Raw genomic sequence first — 18,794 nt, forward strand, 5'->3', positions numbered from 1 at the left:
CGCCAATGATCAATGATGTTATAGCCATGACCGGTAATCAAACTTAGGTCGTCAGGTTTATGACACAGTACGCTAAGCACTGCACCACCGCTCTGTATCTATCTTCCCAAATGCGAAGAAATCCATCACGATTTTCCTCGTCCGCTCGTAATCAGCTCACCGCCTCCTCCACTTTATTTGCTGGATATTGAATTATGATTGCACCTCGCACAAATTGACCCCAATTACAAACTATGAATGGTCCATACTACGTTTACATTCTGTCCTACATTGTATCCTTGTCCGTCACTGCAAACTTTATCATCCATCTGGCTTCCTTCCCTTGTCAGTCAGGAAGGGAATTACACCGGTTGAACTTAACAGAGTAGACACTATATATACACTCCTATATTTACAACTCGTTTTCCTCTGTGATGCATCTCCCGCTGTTTTGTACAACATCTTGAGGATGTGGTTGCACTTAGGTGCTTATAAGTGCAAATTGCATTGTCATTGAAAACCAAAAATCCCACCACCCCGTGTAACTCAGCTGTGAAGCTCAAAGAGAAACATGTGTAATGTAAGATGTGCTTCCACATTTCTAATCCTTGGTCCATAACTAGAATTGGAAAAAAAAATCTGTATTTAGTCCATAATGTCCCCTGCACCTGCTCTACATTTAGCACCCATTCATGTAATTATATAGAATTAATATGTTATCAGAGTCACTGTTTTGCAATTGCACGTGTAAATATGTGCATTACATTACATATCGTTTTCAATACACATTGCTTGTTACTCTTTGGTTCTATTGGGTAAAGTCACGTAGGTAAAAAATAAAACAACAAAAATCACGACGTTTCGGCCACAACACAAGCGGCCTTCATCAGGTGAAGGGACGAGACTGTCCCTTCACCTGATGAAGGCCGCTTGTGTTGTGGCCAAAACGTCGTGAAGGGACGAGACTGTCTCTTCACCTGATGAAGGCCGTTTGTGTTGTGGCCGAAACGTCGTGATTTTTGTTATTTTATTTTTTACCTACGTGACTTTACCCAATAGAACCAAAGAGTATGGATCCTTGCAGTCACGAAAGCTTTAAATGTAGAACATTGCTTGTTATTATTTGTGATGGAGAGAGGGCAATAGTGGTGAGCACACTGCACTATGAACCCAGCAACCCGTGTTCAATTCCTGGCCACGGCTAACATCCGTGATGACCCCCCCACTCCCCACTTCAAAATTATTAAAAGCCCCTTGATTTTTTTAAATTAAAATATTTTACCTCGAGGTTGAAATGAAAAATCTCGTTTACAAGGATGTGCAGGGTGTCAAGTGACACATTCATAGCAAACACTCAATGACACGTGTGCAAACATTAAATCTACACCCGTAAGCACTACGCGTTGTTACAATGCATACAGTGGTCAAGAACAGGGCACAAGACAGCCAAGGCATCATACCGCAGTCACACCATAAATAATTGGTGCACACTGTCAGCATATATATGAATGCAATGTTTGCTAAAAATACCAGTTGCAAATGTGTTTATTCAAACACCCTCAGATATTTATGTTTGCGGTATCAGTGACCGATGTGGCGGTTATGTCTGTGCTAATGATTCAATGACAACTCACGCCCTAAATTCTTGAAAACAAAATAATAATTTGTGCCGTTGTGGAGAATACAAACTAAACAAAATAATAAGCAGACAACATCTCTCCCTGGGGGAGAGATATCCTCCGCTTATTTATTTTGTTTGCATATTATCGTGGTTTGCGTCGAACTGGAACACATATATATTGAAAACAGGGTCTTCTCCTGTAAACATCTGACAGTTCGCCATTGTTCGATCAGGCAGGTCAGACTGCTGAAGAGACACTGCATGTTGAAGTCGGTCCAGAGTTGTGTTTGTGTTGAGCAATTGCTGCGGTGATTATGTTCTTCCAAAAGGGCCTTGTGCTCAACAGGAAGAGTGCAATCCCAGAAGCCCTTGTGGTTGACGGGTGGTGTAAATTGACCGGTTTTTTTTGTTTGTAAAATGACAGATACCTGAGAGATGTATTGTCTGCTTATTTAATTTGTTCTTTAATTCTTTGATCATTTTATATATGTGTATCTTCTCTGTGTATCTCCGTTTGTTTGTTTTTGTTTGCCTCCGTCCATTTGTGTCCATCGCAGCTAAGTGTGAGCGGGCATGTGTCAACGGAGGTGCGTGCGTGAAGCCCAACAAGTGTCTCTGTAAGAGTGGCTTCCAGGGAGCCACGTGTGACCAGGCCGAAAGGAGCCTGGGCTCAGCTTTCCGAGCCGGTGAGACACGCTTACACACGGGGCATATCCAGCTTTGAAGGACCATTGTTTTTCTTTAAGGACCATAATGAAAGGCCATTGTGAATTTTATATTCGTATATTGTCCTGTGTTTAAATGACACCGAATGTCCCCGATCTCATCAGATCCCAGAAGCAAAGCGGTAGGTTTAGTCTGGGATGGTGGGTGGGTGGGTGTCCACCTTTCACAGCAAAACAGACTAGCAGGCAACTCATCTCTTTCATATATCCGTCTCTCCACGTAATAAGTAATATAAAAAAAAACGTTTTAAAAACACGCTTTAATGAAATGTACTAGTCATGGAAGAACTCCACGACTCCAGGAAGTGGCCCCGAAGCTTCCCACGACGTAAGGGGGCCCTGGCCAATTACAGCCAACGTCAGCTGACCGTGGACAATTACACCCAAGCCGAAACATAACGTATAAAAAATAATGTTTTAAAATATTGATGTTTTTTTTTATGATAGAATATAGTATTGTCATCAGTATGACATAAGTATACCAAGTTTGCAGTCGATACCACATTGGGAAGTGGGTTAAAATTGAGTTACAAGATTTGAGGATACAACAACAACAGAGTGAGTTAAAATAAAGCGTGTAAAAAGTAGAAGTCTTTTACACAACCTGTCAGCCTCACGGCCTTCTGGGAGTGCCTAACTTTCAGTAACATCGGTTTCAAGACGCGCAAATTCTGTACCGGTTTCGCAACACAGTGTCTCATCGGCAGAGTCAGGCGAGCTTGAATCATTGCTGGTGAACTGCCAGATGTTATTGGCAAGGTCCCTCCCTTCAAGATATGGCTCATAGTTCGACGCAAAGTTACATAATCGACAACACACTCGTGTCATCGTGAATATAACGAGGAGAGGAGCAGATAACACATGTCCTAACAGGTGTTACAGGCTGTGGGTAGCAGAGGGCAGTGCAACAAAATCCATAATATTCGACTCCAGTGCAAGTATATCGATGCTTCTCACGTTCACAAACCTGCCCCTGACCAGCATGGTGAAGTATGGTTAAATATACATAACCCCCACGACCCACACAAAGTGGAGAGGCCCTCATCCGGCAGTGGATTGGGCAAAGCCACTGTGCTTGTACGTTGATTAATTATATCACTGCTATGTTGTTCTCAGCTATGCTTGGAAAGCTTCAGCCTAAGTGACCTGATGTCGAACATTGTCCCTGCACTCAACTCGGTTCACAGAGATGTCTTGACGAGTCTCTTGATAGCAAGGAGGAGGTGGTGCGCCACGTAACACATCTTTGATTTATAAAGCAGTCTTCAGGCATCGTGGGCCCCGAGGCGCTGTGCCCAAATTTAGGGTCGCGCCTAGGACTGGAAATTGCCGCTCTAAAATGTTTACGGCACTCCTTTTAGAAGGCACGGTTTTGTAACAGAAGCGTAGGCTTGCGTACGCTCTCGTATGCACATTCCCATCACTCTCCCCTTATCACACACGAGATCAAGAGACATTCAAGATACTCAAAATGTTACCAATGGTTTTAATCGTTTTACATCATATATATTTTTTAGCGCCATTATATTAAACAAAAGAGCGGGTTTTCTTCGTGAAATATACTTTTTTTTTATCTGGGAATGCCTGGCTGAATCGTCAGACTCATTTTCAGGAGAGTGCTTGCATTGGGGAGTTTGACCAATTTTGTATTGAGTGCGTTGCATGTTAGAGGAGGCGCGAGGGAATAACATTGAAAAGACTGTACAGATAGGTTACCGATATACTTTCTCAACTGCCAACCTACCTGATGTACTCTTTCCTCCTATCAACCTCACGAGTCTCATTCAGGATGGAAATAGCACACACACACGACCGATTATGCAAATCCACTCACACCATCTACAAAGCGCTGCTGGATTTCAGATGTACGCCATCTCCAACGCACCACACATGTTAACACGTGCTGCATAACGCTGCCTTTTAACGTGCATAGAACGCCACCACCAAAAATGCCATGAGAAATCACAATCCCTTAAAGATGAGTGTAACTGGCCTCTTTCATGGACGGAGTGAGCTTAGGTTAAAGACAAGGAACACTTTCTGATTTGTCTGGCCCAAGGCCGTTCCTCTTTTAGCTCTCTGTCTCGATCGCTCTCCCCCCCACCCCCCCATCGTCATTTGAGGGCATAGAGTTTGAAAAGCCAGCATCCATCTCGTCGACAGTTGTGATTGTTCTTTGGGATCGAATGAAGATGCTGTGAACAGGAGGCGTCAATGTTTCGTTTTGCAGGCAGTGATTCATTAACTGTCTTTTTCAGTGGTGTTACTTGCCCAGGTACACGTTATGTGCAAACAATATACAAATGACTCTGCGTGCACATTTTATTTGTGCAGCTTCGTAAACTGTTGGTGCATTAATTAATCAGCATGTTTATCAGCTAAAATATGTATTATTCTTGACTACGAACCCAGCGCTCACAGTTCGATTCCCACTCCGGACCAAAAACAGTGGCAAATATCTCAACCGATTTTTTGGCCTCCCTTTTATCAACTCAGCCTTAAATGAGTAGCTTGTGCGGTGGGTAAACACCATCACTGGGGAGAAAAAGGCGGCCGGGCGTGGTGCTGGCCACCCACCTCCTCGTGTGCCGTTCTGGCAAATCATAGAGGGTATTTATTGTTAATTAATATTCGTGGTTTCCCATTTATAATGATAACCTGCCTTGCCTGTGAGGCCACCATTTTCACAACCCTACGTAACTAGACGCATAAACATGGGTTATTGAACACAGCTCTGATTTAAGTAACCAAACTAAAACAGCACAGAGTATTCATTGTTGAACAAAAATGTCCTCGTCACATTACATTTACAATCGTGATAACAATTGTGCAGTTTACATTAATCCCACGTTTGTAATGGGACCAGAATGCGGAGTGCAGTGACTTCACACTGAAACCTCTCTTATAGGTTCACATTAATAATATTTTTTTATTAATTTGAACCTATCTACGTAACTTTACCGAAAGACCCAAAGAATATTAATTCCTGCAGTCACCAAAAGCTTTAAGTCAAGATGAAACCTCTCTCTTGCCCCCATTATAAAGCCTACGTTTGTAGTAGCACTGCCAAACTCTTTCTCAACGCTGCTCAGTATGCAGAACTCATGTCGTCGGCAGCCGGGCGCAAGAGCTGGATTAGAATCCCTCCTCCAAAACTCCGGGCACACTCGCCGATTGTGCGTGCACTTGCGCCGGTCACGAGAGGTGCAGAGCTGGGATCAGATGGAATTCGTCGGAGGGCTTCTTTGTTGCATTAGCGTAACCTGTATCCCCCCCGTGCCATGCTCCCCGCAGGTCTCTCGTTGCTCTTCGGAAATCCCTACCAGAAGAGCCAGGCCCTCAGCCAGCTCCCACGGAGCCTCCGTAGGCTCATCAGAGGCCGGGGATCCAGGCACACACAGGTGAGCATTTTGCCTCTTGCGTTTCGTAATGCCACTTGGTTTGTTGAAAGGTGTTTTGTCATAATAATGGTGGTTAGCACACTGGACTTGCAATCCAGAGGTCACCAGTTAAAACGCCTAGCGCTGCCGTTGAAACAATAGGGCAATTATTATTTTTTAATCTCCCCAACCAACCTCTTGTATATCAATAAGCAGGGCTGCAGTTTTACATTTTACCCTATGGCATACCAATTATAACTTGATAATTAAAACACAAGGATGAGCCTTACACCAAAACCCAACAAATGATATCTTCATTTCCAATATGCAAAATATTATTTTCACAAAGACTAGGGGACGAGATGATTGGTTTTGATCGCTCACTGAAGACACCTGTTGATAGACAGCTGAATAAAATTACATACTTATGAAACTGTCATGTATATTGAACTTCTTTTGCAACCGCACGTAGCCAACCATGCTAATTGGAGGTGCGGGAACTGCTATTATTAACACATTGTAAAATTGGTGTGCTTCATTTATGCTTTCAACTCAAGAACCAAAAGTAGTAGATGAGCTCCTGTGTACATGATAGCCTTCCTGTGGACAGCGCTATGAGGATGGGGAGGGCACGGCGGCGCACATTGTGATTTACACCAAGATTGCCCTTGAAGAATATACGCCTCGAACGGGTAAAGATGCAGCCCTGCAATGTACAATATTGCTTTTGCCATTGCTGGCTTAAACGACATTTCGAGGTCATTTGACCAAATCTTCCATGCTGGTCATGCATCTTGAAAGAGGTTGGAGTACCCACACTACCCTAAAACACATTGATGGACTAACCATGGTGCATCCATTCATACTGCTGGGTGGACAGAAGCTGGGGGAGGAGGGGGGGTGCTTAAGAAACGTTCCCTATTTTTTTAACTACCAAGCCGGTAGTTCAAATCACACCGGCGACCCCTTTTAAGTCCATCGTGCTAATCATTAGGTCACGGCCGTATCTTGCCAAATTCACCATCAACCTATTCGGATTTTTTTTAAGAGACTGTTTAACGTATATATTTTCGTGTTTAGGATTGTATTTTTTTGCAAAGATACACGAATCAAAAATGTATGGTGTTAAACAAGTGTCCGGTGAGTGTGGAATGGCTGCGGTGTCTCATTGCATCTGTAAGTGCAGCTTAAGCATACGTCAATTCAATGCCGATTTCTCTTCAGCAAATTCAAGTACAAAATGTATTTAAATGTGGCATAATCCCATGCTGATTATCCAAATCTAGTGATGCTCTCTGGAAGGAAAAATACTATTTGTATAATGTATTATTATAATTTTAAGTACCCTGTCAAATCGCATGACCTTTTTCACAGCACAGTTAATGTGACTCGCACTAATGCACCGGAGAAAAACAATGTGCTGGACATGCCAGCGTTGAAAGGAAGCCTTTAGTGTTTTAACGTGCGTTACATTTTAACGTAAGTGAGCCCAGCATTCAATTGATTGTCACGAAACAATGCGGCCACACCATGAAATTACTACAGGCTGCAATGCTTTGTATTTTACAGAACCATATCTTTACGCAGTTGTCTTCATACGTTATTCATAAGTTAAAGTGCAAAAGTGCCATAATCTTTTGTCGCATTTGTGTCTACGTCTATTACAATGCCACTTTTCATTAACCAATGCTGCCTTGAACTGTATATCCTCGCTGTGCACCTGCATGGACAATGTATGTGGAATACAAAGGGCTTCATTTCAGCCAGAGTAGTCCAGGCCACAGGATGCGGTCCCAATATTCAGATTAATCCGAACACAATATCTGAGAATTGAGCCTAGATAGGACATTTCGGATGAGCCAATAGAAACAATATTTTTTTGATTCATCCAAACGTTTGACTTTCATGCTTTTACTGCAAAATGTGATGTCACGTGGTATCAGGTGACATCACTTTTGTTAGCAATAAGACCCGTTAAATTATCATTTAATGTAAATGATCCAAAATCTGTAACAGATACAACATCGTCCTTACAAGTCCTAAAATCTAACATGCGATGAATATATATTTTATCTGAAATTCATACCTAGCATGCACACATACACATCTCTATTGCAAAAAAATGCATCTTTACCTCAAATGAAATGATTCATATGTTAATACATGCATTACAAATATAAAACATTGAACTATCATATACTTAAGATTATTTTTACATATATAGGCACAATTGCAAAGGCGATAACAAAAATCGTAACCACAAAATGTAAATATCTCATCAGATTGCAGATTTTATTTTGAGTTATTGATGTATTTGAAGATACCCTCATGACGTCAGATGCCACTTGTCGGAAATAAAGTTATTTAGCAGCTGTGGAAGTGGTGGAATAATCTGACGAGGCTGTTTCTGTGGCTGATTGACATTTCCCATTCACCAAATCACCATAAATGCAACAAAACCCCATCATATCTCGAAAAGCATATCAGATGTTGAACCTCGTTCATATTTGTACGGGTGACCTCCAGGGCCTGCCAGGAGTTATAGGCATGGGGCTGCGAGGTGTGGCCAGGCAAGGGCAGTGCTGAGTATTACCACCTCATGTGCCTGGTGGGTTTTCTCCGAGTTCTCCCAGTTTCCTCCCACATGAGCCAATCTTGCGTTAAGTGTTGGCCAGCCACCCCAATGCAGGGCCGTCCTGACAGACACAAATCTTGAGATTCGGTGTGGCTTTTCCTAGGTAATGAATTGGCATGTATTCACTTTCTTTATTTACTGTGTGGCAAGGCTGTAGCCATGGAGTCAACATTGGGGGGGACCAAATCTCCAGGGTGCCTGGGGGTCCCAACCCAGAAAAATATCTAAATTTGAAAACTAATTTACTGCCTAAATATAAAAAAAATTCACTAACACATGGGATGGACTTTTTATTTATTTTTTATAATGTCTAATAGTGTATTGTATTACATTGCTCTGTTCTTTATTTTTTACCATTTCTTGTTTCATTGTATGTAATGGCTGAGATTAGGGATTAATAAATTACAACCATAACCACTATCATATCAACAGAAATCTATGCATTGGTTTATATGAAGACAAGTCCAGATATTGTGGCCAAGGTTCAGCGAATTGTTGTTTTTATTTACATAGCATAGCAATTTTTTTCATAGCAATATATTGGGGGGGGACATTTTGAGCATATTTGAATATTGGGGGATGTGTCCCCCCCCAATATATATTATAATTACGGCCTTGCTGTGTGGAAATGAAAATCGTGGTGCTCTGTGTGATCACAACGTCACAGGGTGTAATGTACCACGGAGAAAGTGTTAAACATGCCTTTAATCCCAGTGACAACATTCTCTTCAAAATTGTGTCAATGGGATTCACATCAGGGCGCTGTGTGCGAGCAACCTCCAAATGATCCTCCTCGTAGCAGAATTCATTATCTGAGGATGTTAAACAAACATCCGCTCGTCGTGTTTTAATAGTGGTAAGACGAAAATATAGAAGCACGCTTGAATTCTATATTTTTTAGAAGACAAGCGTCCACATGAAATGACATAGCAATACAAATAATGTGAAATAAAAGAATGCTCCAACACCACAAAAAATAAGTTCAGTGAAGTAATTGCACATTTGGTGCCGATCAAAACACTCAATTTCTCACACTCTCCCTTAATTAATTCTGGGCCAATTTTAAATGTCCTAGGAGTTTCGCGAACCGTGATCTAAAAGGAGGCGACACAGCAACAACGACGAGTGGATCTCAAAGCGCATGCGGCGATAATTATTTGGGGTGCGCCATGTTTCGTTGGTTGTTGGAGCCGCATGGCGCAGTTATTTCTCGAGCCTTGACGCCTCTTTGGCACGGATATGCAGTCGATAAACCCTTGTATTCGCCGGCCCCAGGCTGCACATGGGTTTTAAAGGATAGTCGCTGACAACTGCTTTCCTATGTCATCCGCGAAGATGTTGTTTTGTTGTTGTTGTAAATCCTCTTTCTCCTCGTCCTGCTTCGGTGTTCTTCCCCTGCCCCCCACGGTCACGCTCACCCAACCTCATTAAGTGTCCGCCTGAGCCCCATATCACATGTCCACAGTGGGGTATCGCTAATCCTGCAATTGTAATGAGAACATGTACCGATCGAACACGGCCATTATTACAGCAACTGTGCACGAGTATTCGCTGCATGTTTATTTATTTACTTACTGTTTAACATAGAATATTGTAAGTCGCAAATAAATATTATGGCTTAAATAGGACGTATAAAAATAGAATGTGACTTCACCATATGTAACGTTTCTTTAAAAGTGTTTAGAAAAATTGTGTTTATTAACCCGTGTGAAAATGTAAATTCCTTTGAGTTATTTTCAGCAGCTTAGGTGGAAATTCCTAATTATTGCAGTGATGTTTATTAATCAGTAATGCTCGTCAGCCTTACGCCACATCATGCATTTTAAACACCAATTCATGCAATTTGCCAAAGATACCGTGAAGCTTTCACCTGGAAAGGGTCACGATGGAATATAAGCCGTTATTAATAAGAAACGATTCACCCCCTGCCAACGCACAACAACTGATGTGACAAATTGATTCTTACATGCAGTACAACGTCGCATATCATCCCTTGCCGGGGACTCAGGTCCAGACGGATATATGAAAAGGTCAGATATGCGAGTATCTGTATAAAATGACAGTCATACAAACCACTTCAAATATGCGAATTTACTGGACTTCAGGAGTGAGTGTATTTATTTGAGATTAAGAATACGTACATTCATGTTCAAAGATCAGATTTGTGAAAATCTTAGAAATTGCCAAACACTGCACGGGGGGGGGGTGTGGGTGGCTAATTGGTCATTGCGGCTTCATTTCCACACTGGATATTTCCTGCGTCACTGTTGGCCCAGGAGGTGGCGCGTGACTAGTAGCCACGGCCATAGCGAGATGCATACTGGATGTGGTGTGCCCGGCGCATGCATATTTGTTCACGGATCGCTGGCCCGGGCAGACCCGGCTGAAACGAATCCCTGAACGCACACCGTGATAAAGTTCCACCACCTCTGTTTGCCTTCCTTACCTTGGCATAAAGAGGAGGTAACGCACGTAGCTTTGTCAGATGTTAAAATGTAATTGGATTTTCGCTGCACAACTGTGGAGCATAGTTGGGGATAATGAGGTCTTACTAGTGACATCAAAGTAATAAAAAAGGTATTCACCGAATGGTAGAACACATATATATATAAACTCACCGTATATAATTGGCATTTTGCCGTGGGTTTTTTTTTGCATCATAGATAATATTTATGCATAAGCCAAAAGACTTGCGTAATGTAACGTATACAATTGCATTTTATAAATTAAGTTGTATTTATTACGCATGGTTTAAAACCGAAGGCGAATGACACGTCAATAAAAGAAAATACTTTCAGGACTTTAGATTCTGTTTCACTTTTTGGCTTAAAAAAAAAAAACAATGATCAGATTTGAGACAATTTTCAGTCACCGGAAGCTCAGCGTACACGTCCAACTTCGAATAGCTGGTCCTGTGTGATGTGTCCAGCCCATTGTCACTCCGCTTCTGGATGAAGGCCTCCGTGAGGCCATCTCAGTCATGAGTCATTTACCATCACGTAACCCCTTAGCGTCGGGGGCGGCGGGAGGGGGGATAGACCGTGCCCCCCCCCCCCCCCCCATTCAGAAGGTTCAGCCTCCCTTCTAAATTCTTATAGACATCTGTGAAAGGAGCTTCATAGCTCATCGGATTCATCCAGTTTAAGATTCTGATATAGTCAAGTCACTGGGCATGGCCATAGCAGCCTTTGGGGCTGTCCATAAATGACGTCACGCGATTTTGGACGATTTTTGACCCCCCCCCCCCCTCGTCACACGGTGTCACAAAAAGTCAGACCCCCCTCCTCAAATATGACGTCACAAAGCTCTGCTCCCCACCAAAAAATAAAACATGCTTCAAATCGCTTTAAACTATTGTCATTGTAGTGGGAATTTCATGTGGCGCTGCACTCTGATGTTGTAGGAGAAAACATTTATTAAAAAATTATATTTAATTAAGTAGAACGTGTTGTCTATATTTATTTAAAGTTGCGCAGTTTGATGTGACGTCACATTTCTCAAACCCCCCCCCCCCCAACTTTCGTCACACATCGTCACAAATGTCTGACCCCCACCCCCCCCCCAGGTGCGTGACGTCATTTATGTACGGCCCCTTTCCGCAATACACACGGGGGGTTATAAATATGGCAGCATTAAAGATAGACTAAAGCCGAGCGTATCATTATTACCCATTGTTTAACATCTGTTTAAAGTTTTCTGAGCATTGTGCCACTACCCCCCCCCCCCCCCCCTTTAAACAAGCTCGTGATATGCGCAACAGGGAAGTTACTGTGTGATGTTGCAATATATTATTCCACTAAATTTCACTCCCAATCACTCGCTCGACGATCACAAACGTTGCTGTCAGCTTTAATCATTCATTCCCGCACGTTGAGGACTAGGCTCTACCAGGCTGACCGTGTTGGCTCATCCACCATCATGTGCTCAAGCACCATACACTGTGTAAAAATAAAAAATCAGTCCAACTCGTATGCTGAAAACGAATGTATTTGGGTGTGCTATTGCATTGGTCACGGTGGAATTCTCCCGTTAGCGCTGATTTCTGACAAAGGTGGAATTCTGGAGCTTCGCACACGTGATTATGAACGCCCTGTTCACAATTTCAGATGATTCTTGAACCTCTTCGGCACTATTACAACTGGCTTGAGAGCAAAAATACAACACGTAACGTTCCTGCAAGGTTACATCACTGCTCTTTATGCGTCTTGCCTCACACTGCTCCACTTTGGAATTCCCTCCTAGCCATGCTCGATTACTTGGCACTTTGCGTTTTGGGTCGTTGGGCCTCTGCTCGGCAACTGTGTATGCTGTTGTTTTTTTATTGCAGGGAGGTTCACGTAAAGAAAATAGGTTGACAAGACCCACAGACCTGCCGAAATCTCCCATCACAACTGGATACAAAGATTTGGTGACAGAGGTGGGACGCAGGCCGTGACCTCTTCAACAGAAGGAGTTAAAAACAAGAATTTAATCATCAATTTGCCATATATATTACAAACACTAAATAACAACTTAAATGAGTAAATATACAACCACCAGAGTTAAATACAGCACACGTGACTTATGAAAAAAAATTTTTACAGATAAACCGACAGTATCGTCATGGAATAATGTAAAATTACCTTCTTTATTTTGCATTGTAAATTTCTTGGCTAAAACTATACCAATGGTAGAGTCTTTTGAGGAAGGAGTTGTGGACACATTTTTTCTTCATCATAGTGAATCTGAACCCTAATTGGGGGCTGAAACAAATTCCTAGGCCTCTCATGTGAAGTCTTGATGTATATCCCTGCCTTCACGTGTGCTGTACTTGCTTCATGTTGTGCCTATAAACTCACCATATCGATCCTGCTTTTCATGCAGCCTTTTTTTCATGCAGCCCGTAACTTTGATAATGAACAGTTCGTTTTGGAGTACAAATTGAACAGCAAATCAATTACGTCCGAGGTTAGGTATTAAGGATTCGAGTGTTCCTTACGATGTTTACCAGACGTTATATCCCAAACGCCAGCAGTTCTCAAACTCCAGCCTTTCCAATTAACAACAGTTCCTCTTCATAGTTTAACCAATTAAGAGATGCAGCCTATGTATCTTTATATACATTTACATTGAATGGGGAATCCTGGTAGACACGGGAAGATGGGCTGCATGGAGGTGTGAGGGATGGGGGTCTTGAGAATCACTCGTCAGTGTTATCAATGGATAACCCGATGATATTGTAATATTATGTTACAGAGTTGTTGCCATTAAAAACATTATTTTTATACACAGTATGCGTAAGATGTATTTGTAACAGCTATGTGGGGAACACATTATAATGTATGCCATAATGAGCTATGGTAGGGAACGGTAGGCGATGAGAATGACACCTCTGAAGTGGTGTAGGAGGGTGGCTATATTTTGAGACGGTGTATTCCGGAGTGACAGAGGTCGGGATGTATTCTCCCACTTCGATGTGCCTGCACTGCATGCGGACGCACTCTGATTATCATATTGTCAGACCCGATATTGACTTCAAGAAGTTGCTTCCACAAATCACTGTGCTCAGCTGGTAATCGTGAAATATGCACAATCCGGCATTTACAATCTATGAAGCTAACAGAGCATGTACAAAACATAACACACACACACACGCACAAAAGAAAACTTAAAATGTATTTCTTAGTCAGATGTTCTGCTCTTTGGTTAGTGCCAGTTGCTTTTAGATTTTAAAAAAGTGGCACTACATTTGTACATTACTGTACGTTTTTTTAATTGTCTTATTTATTTCTGTGTCATTTCTGGTTGACAATGTTTATATGATGTCTCACGAAACACTTTGTCAATTGTCAACATGAACAGTGACAGTAACTCCCATGAACAATAACCATCGTTGAGATCAACATTACTCGTTGTTTGTTTAGGGCATATGTGTAAAAAGAAAAAAACAATCCAACTCGTATACTAAAAACAAATTTATTGGGATTTGCTATTGAATTGGTCACAGTGGAATTCTCTTAGTGTTGATTTCTGACAAAGGTGGAACTCTGGAGCTTCACACACATGATGAACGCCCTGTTCACAATTTCAGATGAAACTTCAACCCCTTCGGTACAATTACAACTGGCTTGAGAAAAATACAACACTTAACGTTTCCTGCTCATGACTGGCGTCTCTCCGACTTCTAGTATCCAAGTAGAGACACAGTTTTACAAACTTTTGGTACGATAGACCAATGAAAAAGACGTTCTCAAACAAACCCCCCCCCCTTTTCCCCTATCTCCGTATGTTCTCATTTTTTGTCGTGATTTAATTGGTGACGATGTGACGACGATGGTCTTCCTGTTGTCATCTCCGTCAATTCGCGCAGTCAGTTCCGTGTGCCTGGTCTGCCTGCCAGGAAGTGTGTCTAGAGCCATGCGCACCGGGCACCTTATACTTAACCAAAGTGGCCTCTTAGAACATCGTGTGGCTTGTGTGCACACTGGGTGGTTTGGTATATATTTACACGTTGGTTTCAAGTGGGAGTGAACACATTGAAAAGGACACATCTGTTACTTCAGTTAACCGTCTTCAAAGCGTGTCAAGGGTTGGACTCCTGTCCCAGGCTACGCACCGTAACGTGCGCATTATCCCCGCTCGCCCGCTGCATTTCAGGTGCGGTTGAAGTCGGGGGGGGGGGGGGAGGAAAAATGCTCCGCTCTGAGGCTCGAAGGATCAACACTTAAATGAAAGCCTTTTTTTATATAAACAAAGGTGGCCTCTGACATACGTGGTCACTGTAACCCGAAAACAACAAGCGCTACATCTCCTGTATAGTATATTTAAATATATTACCGGTGTTTCTTTGTACGATTATTCAAAAGCACAATGTTATGGGTGTATTTTGTATGTCACTATAGATATGGGGTTCTTATGTTGACATTAATCGCGAGTGTATCAGTGCATATTTTTGTGACATTTTTTTAACTAATTGCTTTGCTTTATGAGTCATTTATCAAACCATATTTTGTATTAGAGTGCCTATTTATAAGCCGAACACTGTATCACTATAGTAGCTTTATTTAGCAAATGCCATATTTAGTTTTGTATTGGACCAGAAGGTAGGCTCTGTCACAGAGATAAATGCATTACCCTTACAAACATGAAAGTGACATAAAGTGCCCTGGTGGAAGCATTATTTGTATTATTATTTTAAAATTAACATTACGTTGAATGTTAAAGTAGAGAGACTGGGAGTTACATTTGTATTTATGTTTAAAATCAAATAAAGGCTTTGTGTATTGTAGAGCTTTTTAAGATATGAGTTTTTTATTGTGTGTGTGGGGGGCAGTGTTATTCACATACATGTTGAAAAAGCTATGTTTACATTTAAAATATACTCGATGTATTTTTTTTTTAAACAAGATAACCCATTAACGAAACTACACAGCATCCTCAAGGGAGGTTTTGACAGACTTGCTGTCTGACGTGACCTGCCTTGAACGGGCATCACAGCTCTCGGACCATTATCAAACAAGATCTATCCACTGCTGCACAAAGGCCTCCCAAAGCCGCCTCGCAAGTCAACAACCTTATATGGCTCCTGCACACAAGCTAATCTCAAACATCTGTAGTGGCATGGAATAGCAATGTAGCGGCATAGCGCTGGCTGCTGGCGGGGACGGGGATCTGCGGCTTACGGCAGCCCTGACGTCAGCAGGCCACGTGATTCACCAGAGGGGGATCTAGGGGGGGAAAGGTCACAGAAGGGGCACACCAAGAACCCGCTGGTAGGCTCTAGAAGGGCCGCCCCTGTCCACGCTGACAGTATACGAAGGGCCCCTGTAGGGGACCTCGGGGCTGTCGACTGTAAGTGGGATACTCTTTGGTTCTATTCAGTAAAGTCACATAGGTAAAAAATAAAACAACAAAAATCTCGACGTTTCGGCCACAACACAAGCGGCCTTCATCAGGTGAAGGGAGCAGACTGTCTCGAGGACAGCGCTGGAGTGAAACACAGCCACGCTCAGACCGCGACCTTTAAGCTGTGTGCGAGGAAACAAGGTGCCTTGACAAAGGAATTAGCATAAAAATTAGCATTTGATTGGCCGACTTAGCATGATGAACGGTGTAGAGGTGGTGTACATGCGGGTGAACATGCCGGTTGGCGAGGGGGGGAGGGGGAGTTTACCTATTGATGGTGTGAAAAGGGAATTTTTAAGAGCTGCGAAAGTTTGGGGTACCACTACTTGAAAAATATACTGTACCATTGAAAATTAGTTTAACGTTTGGTTCGATTTAGAACATCTTTCCAATGGTTGCTTAATTTGAAACCATCTTCTCGGTTGAAATTGTGTCTGTGTAAGTGGGCTCCCCGTCGTGCCCGTCAAGTCCATTGTCGTCATCGTCGTCGTCACCATTCTTCTCTTAGTCGCTGCTGCTGCTGCTGTCGTCTGATTTTGCGCTGTTTCATGGATCCATTTCCCAATTTAAATTGATCCATCTCCTTAGTGTGCGCGCTCTCGGATACGCTCCTTTCCTTGTACAGCAAAACTGTTTTGAAAACCCATTGTGCATCTCCTTAAAAGTTGCACGTGATGCCAACGTGCTGCACGTACGGGGTGTAATAGGTTGAGATGAAACTGAATTGTTGATATTCCCAAGCACCGATTTACCTCGTTAAGTTGCAGTTAAAGCAGTGAGATGAATGGGAGAAAATGCAAAGCCTTTATTGTGAACGTATTGTTCAGCGTGGGTTAAGCAGTGCTGCAGTGGGTTCCACACTGTGCTACCAACTCAAATATATGAGTTCAAGTCCTGGTTAGAGCTAACGTCAATGAAGGATTTCTAAACCGGTGCTAGGCCCTCCTCCTCTAACCCCTTTCCTCGTCACCAACCCCGTGTGGTGACGTACGGTCCAACAACAGCTGACATGGCATGGGGAGGCCTTCATTCAGTCGTGGATTGACACAGGATAGCTATTTATTTATTGATTATAGGGAGAGATAAAAAAAATATTCAACGTTGGAAATAAATGTTTAAATTGACAAGGCCAGGAGTTAAATACACGCGTACATATTCAATTACGCTGCAGTGCAGTGGCTGAAAGAAAACATTCAGGGTCATTTTTTTTTTTTTACGGGAAGAAAGGGATTGGGATGACTTTGTGGGAGGCACTTGACAACACACGAAGCATAGATTGAGACCACTATGGGGAACGTTCAAAAAGTCAATTCTGTAAAGAACACACAACAGGTCTCCTGCCTGCACCATGGATGCACCAATCACCACCACTTCTCTCAACCGGGGCCTCAGTCGCTCCTTAGAAGTCGTGGGTCTCCTTACGAATAGCTCCCGGTGGTTATTGGTTAATAATAAAAAATAATGTTTTGTTAATGATATAGCATCCTCCCGCGTGCCGGGGTATCTCGGAGCGCTTGACATCACATCCCACCTTCAACAGCTGAAAGGGCACCCTCAGTGGCAGCTGTTCCGCTGGGCACAAGGTGGCTCAGTGCCTGGTCTGCCAGCGAACAGTCTAACAAAAGGAGACCGGGGTAGCCGTGTACACAGTAATCCCAATTGAGTAGTTATCGGGTAAATTTAGAATTTGTAAAATGTGGACCCTCATTCTGGCAGTCGGTGGCCGACACGTGCGAATTACATCAGGGGATCTTTAACATCCGCCGGGTCCATCTTCTCGGTTTACAGTGCACAGGTTCAATGGTTAATACACAAACTCAATAATGATTGGGGCGCCTGTTGAATTCAAACCGGGAACATCTGAAAAATGTGGTGAACCATGATAGGCCCTGTCACCGCCTCGCATATTAGATTAAAGTTGCTAATACCATCATAAATTACTGTCACCATGCTATATATAGTACTGACAACCCCTGTTTAATTTTGGTTTTTTTTACTCAAGTATAATCATTTCCAAGTGCAGGTTAATTATTACATCCCAGGATCGATAGAGGTGGTGGCGCTTGGGGAGGCATTCATCCAGCAGTGGATTGAACATGAACGATGATGATGAACCAAACTGAACTACAGTATTATAATCATATGAAGTATACCCACCTACTGACGCGTTACTGAGCCTACTGTTCACGCGCTAATTAAAGGTGCCATCATCGATATTTATGTCACGTTGTTGAAAGGAGGAAAAGACAGAGCTCAAAAATGCCATGATTTGTGTAGGTGTCTCTTAGCCATATACTGTATACACACGTGGGGGTGGTCTGGAAATCCACGACACCCACTGTGACTGCTCACAAACTCTCAAAATCAAACCCACCATCCACTTTGCTCCTTTATGAGAATTTTCATCCGTTGTGCCGGCTTGAAATAAAAGGAATTGACCTCGTGGCGTGGATTGCGATGAAAGGCGTGTTACGCCTTGCTGGCCCGTGAGACGCCTTGCGCACAAAACGCTTGAAAGAGAGAGGAGAAAAATAAGAAAACAATCTTCACACGCGGCAATGCTTGTTGGA

The 18,794-nt window shown here is 42.7% G+C and overlaps 1 protein-coding gene and 1 long non-coding RNA gene across 4 annotated transcripts in view; one reads left to right on the forward strand and one right to left on the reverse strand.

The window, feature by feature from the left end:
* Window positions 1-15,607, forward strand: part of HHIP (hedgehog interacting protein) — a 141,377-nt gene extending 125,770 nt beyond the window's left edge. For both annotated transcript variants that reach the window (XM_032955234.2, XM_076067492.1), the window contains 3 exons: window positions 2,158-2,286; window positions 5,620-5,726; window positions 12,668-15,607. In XM_032955234.2, the coding sequence (XP_032811125.2) occupies window positions 2,158-2,286; window positions 5,620-5,726; window positions 12,668-12,775 (344 nt within the window). In that variant the 3' untranslated portion in view covers window positions 12,776-15,607. The remainder of the gene's footprint in view (window positions 1-2,157; window positions 2,287-5,619; window positions 5,727-12,667) is intronic.
* LOC116942854 (uncharacterized) overlaps window positions 1-18,794 on the reverse strand; it is a 121,266-nt gene that overhangs the window by 94,955 nt on the left and 7,517 nt on the right. The gene's annotated exons all lie outside the window — the stretch shown is intronic.

This window comes from Petromyzon marinus, chromosome 16 (genome assembly GCF_048934315.1).
Source record: "Petromyzon marinus isolate PM22_M1 ecotype Great Lakes invasive population chromosome 16, UKy_Petmar_22M1.pri1.0, whole genome shotgun sequence".
Lineage (NCBI taxonomy): Eukaryota > Metazoa > Chordata > Hyperoartia > Petromyzontiformes > Petromyzontidae > Petromyzon > Petromyzon marinus.